Source organism: Glandiceps talaboti, chromosome 2 (genome assembly GCF_964340395.1).
Source record: "Glandiceps talaboti chromosome 2, keGlaTala1.1, whole genome shotgun sequence".
NCBI lineage: Eukaryota > Metazoa > Hemichordata > Enteropneusta > Spengelidae > Glandiceps > Glandiceps talaboti.
This window is the reverse complement of record NC_135550.1, coordinates 12,540,521-12,553,721: the sequence shown is the minus strand read 5'-3', so window position 1 is coordinate 12,553,721 and position 13,201 is coordinate 12,540,521. Positions and strand designations below refer to the sequence as shown.

The 13,201-nt window shown below is 34.7% G+C and overlaps 1 protein-coding gene across 1 annotated transcript; it reads right to left on the bottom strand.

The window, feature by feature from the left end:
* Nucleotides 1-981: 981 nt before the first annotated feature.
* On the bottom strand, nt 982-12,973 carry LOC144444351 (solute carrier organic anion transporter family member 2A1-like). The gene is made up of 11 exons (XM_078133768.1): nt 12,931-12,973; nt 10,360-10,534; nt 8,460-8,893; nt 7,011-7,328; nt 6,195-6,353; nt 5,792-5,972; nt 4,076-4,211; nt 3,587-3,759; nt 2,991-3,052; nt 2,019-2,308; nt 982-1,020 (listed from the first exon to the last, which is right to left on the bottom strand). The coding sequence occupies exons 1-11, from the start codon at nt 12,971-12,973 to the stop codon at nt 982-984; spliced, it is 2,010 nt and encodes a 669-aa protein (XP_077989894.1).
* Nucleotides 12,974-13,201: the final 228 nt, after the last annotated feature.

The following is a 13,201-nucleotide window of genomic DNA, read 5'->3' as shown; positions in this document are numbered from 1 at the left end:
TGTGTATGTACCTATACTAATGTTTAACGACGCTCTCAGATGAAATAAAACATTCCGTGTCAAATGAATGTCTATATATTCTCTATCGCCCCCCGCCCCCCTTGGATCGATTGTTATCGTAAAGATAACAATGAAATAAATGAATACATAAAACAGTGACAGATGACATGAAAGCATATATATTGACACGAAGTAACTAGACGTTTTGACAACGCCTCCTGGTATCTCCTATTTCACATAATATAACACAGTCTCTTGTACGACTGCATTCTTATTGCAAAGAAGTAAACACGAATTAATTACTCTCAGATATGTAAGTTGAAGTACAAGTGTCAGCATGGCTGAAGATATACGTGTACATGGTCGACGCACGTGTCAGATTCTCCTAAGATTAAAAATAACTGATACTAGTACTTGACCCACACAAGTGTCCTGATAAAATCACTAAATAGAATTGAACCTGTATTATACTTAATTATTAGTTATTTTATTGGTCAATATCAGTCATACAATATATAGGAGGATATACCATTAGCTGTGACGAGATTGGTTGGTAATGTTAGTGTATCGAGAACAGTTGCAAGAGACAATCATTCTGACTGACCAGACATACTCACAGAGACAGCGTTCAGGGTCACAAGAGAGAGAGAGATGAACAGGAACAGGTTTTATCAGTCTGGTATGCTTCTTACACAAACCATACATTTTTGCTTTTTATTGCTTTTTATAGCCCTTTTGAAATTACAACAGGTAGAATAGAGCTTAACAGAAATGTAACAAATTGATGTTAAGACAGAATTAGTGGTGTTAGAATTGAATGCAAAGCACTTTCTCTCCAAAGGTCGTACATGCTAAATATACATATCACTGGCGCGCAAATTTACTAAATACAAATGCAGCCAGCATGCATTACACTATAATTCGGTATGCTACGTATCCGGGACAACACACGTTCCAAATCAATATGGACTTTCAATCTTCTTATTCAGGTACATAAGCTGGGTTTCCTTGATCACAGTTCTACACAAAGAACAAAACAACTTATCGATATATATTAGCACTCCATTAGACAGTGGTATGTATATAATATATATATATATATATATATATATATATATATATATATATATATATACCTTTACTCTATACCCGATACTGCGGTATAGAGCACTGTCTTATAGCAGATTGATACTCACCGAGTTATATATATATATATATATATATATATATATATATATATATATATATATATATATATATATATATATATATATATATATATATATATATATATAGTTTTGATAGTACTGGAACTCTTTCTTGGCTGTAACTGTTGTCTGATGATCGCACAATGCGTGAAACTCCGAGTTACAACCAAGAAAGAGTTCCAGTACTACCAAAACTATTGCGCTCTACCATTGCAGTATAGAGCACTGTCTTAGCAGATTGATACTCACCGAGTTATATATATATATATATATATATATATATATATATATATATATATATATATATATATATATATATATATATATAGCGTCAACGTAATAATTGTACACCTGTCTCCACAACTAATAAAACAAGAACATGAATATCTCTTTACTATGTTTAGACTGAATGAAATGTTATGTTTCGAATGATATTTTTCAGTTGTTGCTAGTATGAATTACTAAATCAGTCCTAAATACTTAAAGAAAGCGATATGACTCCATACTCTATATAAGGGAACCATTCAATATCAATATCGAATGTCATTGTACTATATATATGATGTACATATGTGAGCCAAATTTCGGTGGATTTGGAAGAGGATGGATGGTAGCCAATTTAGACAAAGTCATCGCGAACTAGTCATCACCCACCTTGCATGCCAGGCTTATGATTACGCCCTCAACTCGCACTTATAGAATAAATGAAGTGAGTGTCCTTGTTTGTATAACTTGTATTTTCTTGCAAAATTCTTTATAAGGTACTTTACACAAGAAACGAAGGTACATTGCATGAGAAATTAAACTCACCTTGATTGCTTTAAGTTGCACACCATTTCCACCGTCCTCCTTTCCCTTCAAAGAGCTTGAATCATCATCAATATTGTTTGACGTATTTTCTCTCCTCTTTAGTATAAACAATAACAAGACCATAATACAGAATGCCACACCACTGAAACCAACACTGACACCCATAAACAACACCCGATACATGAAATTGTCGTATTGTGCGCATGCTCCTTGCACTCCACATTCCTCTCTCCACAGAATACATGTAGAATCGATTAGCAGGCCCGTTATGAGTGGAGTTACTAAGGTGACTAAAATAAAAAGAAAGGAAATTTATATTTTATACATAATAATATACTATGTGGTTAAAAGTTTCTATATTCCATTGTATTGTGTCCCCAACTACATTTTAGCCTACATTTATAATTTGAAAGTTATCTATATGTTACGTTACTTTATCATACCATTTTATTTCATTTGCAGATTTCATTTTTAAAAGTACGGTATATAAATTAAGTAACATGATAAGCATAATTGTTACATTTTGTTTTATCAATTTCTTTCAATCTTGGTGCATATTCCAAATCGGATGCATGGAAATGGTTTAATTTACATTTGTTGGAAAGAGATTGTTTGTTGGTTGGGTGGTTGGTTGGTTGGTTGGTTGGTTGGTTGGTTGGTTTGTTTGTTGATTATTTCAATGATCACTCGGCTGGTCGGCAGATTGGTAGATAGATAGATAGATAGATAGATAGATAGATAGATAGATAGATAGATAGATAGATAGATAGATAGATAGATAGATAGATAGATCGATAGATTATATAAACACTATTTATGTCTCTGCAAATTATGTATTGAAGATTTCAAATGCTGACAACTCAGATTCATTTTCAATATTTACTGAACCGATGAAGTATCGGCAAGGTACAAAAGTGTACAGTAACTGTTACTTTTGCCTTACAAACTCGTGACAGGTTATGATATACTTACAAAGTTCAAAAATGACACTTCTCATACCCATGGCAAACGATTTCAGGTGTGGATCAACAGACCTAAAACAATGTCAAGAAAACTACAGACAGTGACATGGATTTATATATCTCAATAGCTAAGTGTATGATATTATGGTTCACTTCAATGGGAATGTGTATACAACAAGTGTCGTTTTTGATGATAGAGTTAAATTTTCATATCATCGTTAGTGACTACTTGACGAGTTTGTACATTTTAACAGCTGATATTTCAATTAGAAGTATATATGGTTGAAATTGAAACGTTTCAAAGTCAAGCACGTGACTGTGTACATTATACTGCCGCCTATCATTTATTGATCAGAACAATACACAGGTACACTTATTGTTCAAAGGTTAATGTCTTTGAAGTGTTATTTTCAGGAATGATACTCGTGTTAGATGTAGACAGTGACATTCGAACGGCCATAATTTTACTGTTAGATGATATTCAAGAATACATCTATTTATATAACTTGGCTACTCATGGTGTAATGAAAGTTAATACTTCTGCAATGTATCATTCAGAGGGGATGTGTCACAGTATAACATTTTAGACATTATGATTTATTTTACCTCATGGTTATAATCGTTGTGGGTAAACTCATAGAGCTATTACCGATAGCGAAGAAACCCAGAATAATTAGGAATGCGGTGAAGTACTTGCATGTTGGAAAGGCACAGAGTCCCCCATCAGCAAAGGAAGAGTCACCATTCTCGGTGTTGATACAGTGACAGTCAGTGAAATTCTGAAACAAATACAGATGTTTACGCCAATTGCTGTCATCAAGCATTTTAATATCTCTAATTACAGGTTGTAAAGTAATCGACGGATAGAAGGGACAAACTTTTAACAGCCAAAGGAAGTTTATCAAAATATTTAGCTTGAGTCATTGGATATTGTTGGATGATTTCTTGCTTTTAATAAATTAGGTTATTTTTATAATTTTGGTACAATGTCATTTTAAATATGAGAATATTCAAAGCCCTTAGAGTGTACAATACATGACTGTACTGTACAATAATCTAATTTCATACTAACATATTGTGTTAAAGTATGTATACCTTATCACTGACTGCAGTTTCGCATCCAGCGTAACAAGGTGAGTAGTAATTCAATCCATCAGATCCACAGACTGGTTGGTAATGTTCTAGTGAACAGTCACAGTCTGTGCACTGTAAATCCATTGTTTGTCCTGACCTGTGTGGATGAAGATTAGCCGTTATAAAAGTCAGAAGTTACAATTCTAAATATATACTTAATGAGAACAATTGACATCCATTTATACATCACTATGCCACATTGTGTTAACACGATAGGGATGACAAATGTTATCACAGGACAGACTGATGGTGGACGCTGTACGTGTGCCACTACTACTCTGTGAATGAAAATTATTATCCTACAGTTTGACACTAAAATGGCCTTGATTTTTTACCAATGCCTCCTGCTCCCCGCAACCCAATGGTTTAACCGTTATGATGTTTGGGGGAAAAATATTCATGGTCTAATGTGTATACCATTTACTGTTTTGTACACCGTAAAAAACTGATAGTCATGGTACGGGTCCGAGCTCATTTAGTGGATTTAACAGGACACTTTTGGAGTAACCACCTGTTCTTTTATCCGAGGTGAAGCCAATTAGGAGAAAATGACAGATGGCTACCCAAATTGCCTGTTAAATCCATTAAGTGGGCGAGGACCTGTACTATAACGAAGTTGTATGCCAATTCGGTGAGTTGTTGCAATTACTCATCATCATATGCAGTAACAAATTCAATAACAAAATCCAGAAAGAAGTCCAGTGTTAAATCCATTAACTTGGCAAGTATACACAGGGTTATGGTCCAAAGGTGAAGAGTTATAAACGTTTCTCCCCATTGATAACATCAGCAATTTCTCCTGCAGCTGTATTATGTAACTGCTGTGCACTTACAAGTTATCATGTTAATTAACATTCTATATAAAGCTCATCTCAATGCAAATAGTGAAGTGATTAGTGGCGAAATCAATAGTTCAATGCAGGATATAAAATTGAATTGCTTCACTTTGGAGCTAGGACGTTTGAGCCATTTTAGTTCCCATCATGCAAAAATGGTTTTACTTTTGATGGGTCTGTTTTGTACCCCTAAATACAAATATTTATAAAAATGTTGTCAAATTGAGAGAAATGGAAGAATTTTCCCTAAATGCATGGCACTCAAATACAGTAAAGTGTCAATAAAAGAGTTATTTTGTCGTCACTACTTAAGGGGGCTGATTTGAAATTGATTGTGCTGTCTCAAACAATTTCAATTTTGGCCAACTTAGTTACAGGGGGGGGGGGGGGGCTGAAGCCTAAGTAAAGAATTTAGTTTTTGACATTTAAATAGTAATTTTGCCCCCCTCTGTGCATGTCTTTGGATATAAACGTGCATAGTGGTGTTCAAAACCCAGTCAAGATATAGATGATTTGTTTATACGCACAGTTAACTGCGCAACAGGACTGGTGTTCATATGTAATTGAACGAACTCTTAGGCCTTGCAGCACATGTGTTTACCTTACAAGTTGTAAAATAGTTAACAACACTGGGGACAGTTTCATTGATGATTAACAAGTTTGAAGACAGATTCACGCTGTGACAGGTGTCCAGCTAATTGAAATTGAGAGTACAGTTGAAACAATGGGATAGGACGTAGAGAAGTACAACTAGATTTAACAGTGAAGTTTTTATTTGAAGTATGGTACAACATAACGATGTCAGAAGACTTGCAGTTAAAAATGTGGTAAATTCACTGACTTAGTTCCTTCAAAGTAGGGTCCTTCACAGGGTAAAGCTATGACCAGAGCATTGGTTATTATAATAACAGCAATAATCATCAAAACCAATTTGGCTAGTCGAAGCATTCCAAGTTTCAACTTCTTAATCATAATACCAATCAGTACTCCAGTCGGAAAGTTTGGAAATAACCACAGGAATCCTGGAATATAGATAAGCATGTATGTCTCCATATATATTTCTTTCAGAAAATTAACGGGAGGGCAGACGTGTACGATCTATCCAAGAAGCTATCGCAAAGTAAAAGTGTTCATTTGTGTCCATTTGTTTCAAATATCAATATGAATTATTCCAGGCCAGTTTTTTTTTATATCATTTTAAAAATTCCTAACAAAACGTTAATTCTCAAGGTATAATTCCTTACCCATAATCATGTTTCCCATACTGGCTGTGAATCCTAGATCCTTCTGAAAGTATTTCGGCATGAACAATACAAAACCAACAGGAGTATTTATCGTATAAGCTAACACAGTCAACAGGAAACATGGATTTTTTAGCATGGCTAATACCGATCGTAGAAGACCTGAAAAGAGAGACCATTAATGATATATTTCTCTGGAATACGTTTGCAAGTTTCTTGGGGCTTGAAATTGGCCATATTTGTCTATAAATAGTTGTTGTTTGTTTATTGTTTACTCTCTTTCATTACAAAAAATTGTTTTTTGTTTCAAATTGTTTACTGTTTTGAGATTTATTACTATCTTTTCCAACAAGGTGCCATGTAATAAAGTGATGATTTGAAATCTGGTGAGTTTTTTCTAAAACAATTGTAACTTGTTCTCATGTTGGTTTCAATGACCCAGCTTTACTATACTATGACTACCTTAAGCTTATTCTTTATTTATGAGAGCCCTCGACCTTTGGCCTATCCTCGTCCCCACTCACCATGCCCACACTCGTTATTCTAAAATCTTTTGCATATAAAGAAAGATTTGATTAATAGGCCTCTTATTTGAACTAGCTTATATGCATTTAATTATCACCTTTTCCAGCTATTTGATCGCTGAAAATATCACATAGTTTGAGAATGTGCCGTTTTGCTAGCCATATTTTGATGACGTGCCATTCTTGGCATACCATTTTGATTAAATTGTTTTAGTGTCATTCTCAAACATCCAAGTGCATAACATAAACAAACAAAAAATTTTCGTAACACATCAAATTAAATTAGATGCTTTACCTCTAATGGTAAAAATGTGATTTCCCTGTTCTCTTCTTCTTTCGGACTTAAGTTTCTCTTCTCCCTTTTCGGCATTATCTGTATCCCTGTTTGTCAGATACTTAGGGAAAAATACAAGTGGACATGCCAAAATAACCAATATTGGTATGCATATAGCTATCGGCAGCCACCAAGCACCAACCCACCTAGGGTCGGAATCATCTATGTTAATATCTGACATATCCACACGATTGAAGTCGACGTATAATGTGAGAGTGGCTGGAGAGATCACGCCAAAACCTAGTGGGATACCTAATCCGACAGCACTATCTATCAAACCTGAGGATTTGGAGAACAGGATTAAAGTGGCAACATGGGTGAGAACTTGATATTCATTTAGGATTATAAATAATAAAATCAACTTTGTTGTCTTTTCCTACTTAAAAAGAACAGTGACATAACATGCACTATGTTTGGGCGTGACACTTTGGTTACTTCTTAGCAGATCATTTCCTTGCGTACAATAACCCAAAGACACATATTACAATATTTACACATATTACTTTTTCGCAATTATTGAGTTGCAAACAAATAAGTGGTCCATGTTTATATTTACATTGGTTTATCAAGTAGAAAAGGGTTGTTTTAGTGATTAAAAATATACCATTTTATATCAAAATGACCAATTAAGAACAACAATAGAGTAGTGTGACCCTGTGCATAATCAGTATATTTACCTATAGTATGAACTATATGACTTAAATCAATTGAAAGAGGCATGTACAGCGGGTTTCACGTTAGTGTTCACTGGCTCAGTTTGATCCAACCAAGTAGAAACCAAAAAACTGTACATTCTACTCTTTAAGAAAGCAAGATTTAATGAATGAATGAATGAATGAATGAATGAATGAATGAATGAATGAATGAACGAACGAACGAACGAACGAACGAACGAACGAACGAACGAACGAACGAACGAACGAACGAACGAATGAATGAATGAATGAATGCAGTTTCTTGCACACATCTTGTCTAAATGAAATGAACTAATGTGCCTCATTGATACACCAATACGGACATTAAAACTTTGGCTATGCGTGTCTACATCTAGTTGCAATAGTTTAAATGACTTACTCCATTTAGACAAAATGTAGCAGGAACTTATGATCGCGTTATCTCAAAGTGTGCAGTTTACTAATGGTTTATGTGTGGTTATATCAAACAGAGCCAGAAAACACTAACATTAAATGGACTGTATGTAGGTTGGTATAATGAACAAGTTAGGTAAGTAGGTCTCAAGATTTCGCTACAAGTCTAGACTAAGTACAAACAAACCTGACCCAACAATATGACGTGTCATCAAAATTCAAACACGTACCATCAACATAATTAAATGAGTCGCTGATTTTACCTATAAACATACAATGCTTTGGATTTAATGGGTGACCGCTACCTCACATGTCAACTTACCCAAATATATTGCAGTACTTTTCCCGGAGAAGTCATCAATGTAGGAAAAGCTGGCCGGGAATATGAAACTCTGTGCGATACCACCAAATACCTTACCAGTTACAAGTAAACGGTACGCTATTGCGTTATCTTCTGATTGTGCGATTTCATCGTTACTACAATCTGGCGTTGATATATTTGAATTACATAGGCCACGAGATTGACTGCCGGCTGCGGATGAAAAGTTTCCAACTTTGTCAAACTCGTATGGTTGTGATAAAATGTATGGCAGGATTAGGAAAATGTTTGATGCGGCGAACAGAATGAAGCCAAAACTTATCCAGCGTGGACGATGGTTCGAGGGTTTACCGATGAAAAAACTTATGAATGGAATAGTACACAGCGTCGCCAGGTTCCCGGCTGATATAATGTATCCTTGCTGGGTTGCTGTAAGGCTGCAAATGTAAAACATAGATTATACTTCAAACTAGTCTTCTTATTTAAAAAAAAGAAAAAAAAGAATTCCCTTCAAATGTGGCTACAATTCAGCTAAATTTGCACATTTCCAAACACAGTTATGCATACATGTACCATATAGCATGTCACCTATGTAACACGTTTGAATGAAATTGGATATAATATGTCAGACAAATGAATTATTACATAAATATATGGTAAACTAAACCGCGACAGTCATACGTACATAGCAGTCATTGGAATACAAAGGTGGTTCAAATGTATGTATGCATGTATGTATGTATGTATGTATGTATGTATGTATGTATGTATGTACGTACGTACGTACGTACGTGTGTATGTATGTATGTATGTATGTATGTATGTATGTATGTATGTAGTAGTAGTAGTAGTAGTATTTTATTTATTATTGTGACCTGCAACTCTAACGAGTTGCCCAGCCCTATGGACTTATAAGTCACCATTACATCTTAATAAATACAATAACAGAAAGTGAGAAATAAATAGATAAGTTATAAAAGTGAATCTCATCGAAATTAAACATACAAAATCTCTCTCCTTCTATAAAATGCCTTCTCAACAAAATTTGCAAGCTGTCTTACTGGACCAGAAAAAAGATATTCCAACTTCTCCTCATTTTGCATCCCCTGAATAGTTACAAATGTTTGACCAAGATATTGTTGACGTATTTCATCATATTGGTGACAATCAAAAAGAAAATGGCTTTCATCCTCAATAACATTCATATTACAAAATCTACAAAGTCGATCATTTATGGTTCACGTCTAAATCTACCAGTCTCAATACGAAGCGGTAGGATACCCATACGCAACTGAGCTATTAACGACCGTTGACTACGACTTAAGTTAAACATTACATATTTTTCCACTTTATAATTTGACTTAAATTTAACATAAGTTCGTAGTTTCGGTTTATGATAAATATTCTCCAACCACGTTTCAGAGGTTTTCCGCAAGATTTGCTCCTTACTTTCATTAATATCCAAATTAAAAAGTACGTCTTCATGCAAATCAATACCGACTATGAGTTTAAAAATTTCTGAGGACCAGTTATTATAATTCAAGGAACAATCCCATAGAAACACTTTCTTAGTTATTCTGTGTTCATCTAAATTAGCCAAATGTTTCCATAATCTGAGCATATTGAGTAATCTACGATCTCTACATGAACTCCATCCTGTATCACCCGTAACAGCTGGGAGAGGAGAAAATGTATGTATGTATGTATGTATGTATGTATGTATGTATGTATGTATGTATGTGTGTGTGTGTGTGTGTGTGTGTGTGTGTGTGTGTGTGTGTGTGTGTGTGTGTGTGTGTGTGTGTGTTTGTCCATTTATTTGATAACACAGACAGGGAATCAATATCTTTGTCTGTGGTGATATGAGTGTTCTGTCTCAGGAGCAGGAAAATTATAATGTCACCTGTATCTCTTTTCAACAGTTGTCAAAACTGAGATCGAAGTGCTGCTACAGATGAAATAGACAAGTCTCAAACTGAATATTAATGCCACAAATATTCTTATGTCATTGATGACCCATCGGCTGTTATCATTTTCATACTGCTTCTTGGTCGAATGTGCTTCGTTCTCACACTTCTCTATGAGTAAAGAGAAAGAGAAAGTTGACTTTGCAGCGCCAATACTTGCATTTATATTATACCGGTATATCGACGGTACGTATCTATCGATCTGATTGGTCTAGACATCAACGTAAATGTGCTAAAATAATGATATACCACAGTTGGCAATGCACCCATGTGGACCTGAATGAGTATAGTATAATGGTATTTGGCCGTCGATCGATGCTGTTTGTAACCATCATGACCGGCCATATCCATACCGTCGATATCCAAGTGAAAACAAGGTGACCCAAGTGTTGATATATTCCCTCCCTGGCTTTGGGGAATTGAGGGGGATTTTCTAGCCACAGATTTTTCAGATTTTAAAAAATGATTGCCTTTTAATAGAGTGACAGCATATAGGTACGTATATCACCTCACTCTTGACTTCACTGAAGTGTAGACATAGTACTGTGTAGATCTTGTATATCATGCTACAACCAAATTTAAACTGAAAGTCACAGATATTTGGTCCTACACACATTGTTTGAATGCAAAGTTTTGAGCTATATCTATTATACAAGATATACCCTTTAATTGGAAAATTAATTGTATGAAACGGTATGAAATCTGAAGCTTGCATTCTGAACATATTACCTGATTATCGAAAAATCATTAAATATGGAAATTAAGATTAGAAGCTTTAAAGGACACATGAACGTCTTTATCATAAATTCCTGTAGTAAATTATCTGAAATTTAAAGCCAATTGTTTTTTTAGGCCGAATCGATGCAGCATTTATTTTAGATATCGTGTCGACAGACAGATGGACACACACATACATACACACTCACTCACTCACTCACTCACTCACTCACTTACTCACTCACTCACTCACTCAGAAGCATAACAACACCCCCCCCCCCCCTACGGGAGGTAAAAACTAGTGTAACGTCAGACCATCCACCATTAATGTATATTTTGGAACTGCACAAAATAAACAAAACTGCGTTCATCCACTGCACTGTGGTAAATGGCCCTTTATACAAACTTTACCCGCTGTAAGTTTACTGACGTCTTCGTTGATATCGTATTGTACAGACGTGAAGGATACCAAGAATAATAAATATTCAGATTGAGTGGCCAATCAATCTGTTCTCTTTATTTCCACTCAAAACTACAAATTTGATATCCAATTAATGGAATGTTTCAATGAAAATGTCTATGTATTCATAAAATACATGTATAATTTTTTTTCTTCTATTGTTGTCACGAACCATGCATTTCTAACCCAAACATGTCAAGGGCACTGTGTCCTTTCTTTTTAGTGGGTTACCAGTAGTACTGCCAAACTATATACTAAATCTAACTGATATTGTCATGTTTCTCCTGACATGAAAATCCACAAATGTTAAGTTAGGACAGCTGTTCAATACTAATGAGTGGTTGAAATACAGTTCCCATTTTGACCTTCCGTAAGGAAGGATATATGAAAATTCTCTGTTTGCCTGTCTGTCTGCCTGCCTGTCTGTCTGTCTGTCTGTCTGTCTGTCTGTCTGTCTGTCTGCCTGTGTCTCACTGTGTGTGTGTCTGTCTGTCTGTCTGTCTGTCTGTCTGTCTGTTTGTGTCATCGTTTTCTCAAAAACGACTGTTTCAATTCAAACGAAATTTGGTGCACATATTCTTTAGAGTAATGCCTAGAATTGACTAGTTTTGTTAAACAGCCATCATGAGCTATTTACATAATTATGTTTTCGGTAATTAGGCTATATCTTAAGAATCCACATTTCAATATAATTTGGTACATACATTGATGATAACGAAGTGCATGTGTCATATAAATTTTGATAATATAAATTGTAGTTTTAATGACATAATGACATTTGCATAATTAATGATTTTAAGTAATTAGGCTATATTACTTCCACACTCCAAATTCAATATAATTTGGTTCATACGTAAAACATAAGAAGGGCACATGTCCTGAAAAGCTTGTTGATGTAGCTTTTATCTATATCTATATGAAAAGGGGATTGACATTTTGTTCTATAGTTGCTGTCTGTACTTATACACTATAATAGCAAAAATAAATCACCCTTGGGACTGGATGTCATCATGTGATGTAGAACGGACTGGCAAACAAGCCTGTGTCAACATAACTCGTGAGGTTATAAAGAATTATGACATTTTTATGTGAGAAAGTTGACACTTTAATGAGGTATACCTAATTGCTATTATTTCTGATATATGCTAATGTTGTGATTGTTACTAGTTAATTTTATTTTATTTATTTAATTTCATTCTTCGTCTAGAGCATTAGCTTTTAATCCTATCAACAATCTATTAATGCAGAAGAACATTCAATTAGAACGAATGCAAAAAGTAACAACAAAAACAGACAGGGGAAAAAGTTGTGACACTAAAACACTGCTTACCTTTGGCATCACTTTCACCCTCGCCTTTTCTGGTACTATCCATATTATTTGCCATAGATGAACACACAAACACCCAATTCGTTGTAGAACGTATATATGTGTACCTAAAGTGATGTGTGTTGAATCGCCTTTGCAGGTAAAATGAAAAATTCCGTGTCAACTTAACGTCTAAATAATCTCTATCGGTCCCTGGGATCGATTGTTATCGTGACGATAATAATGAAATAAATACATAAATACATAAATAAAAAAAAAGTTAGGGATGACATGT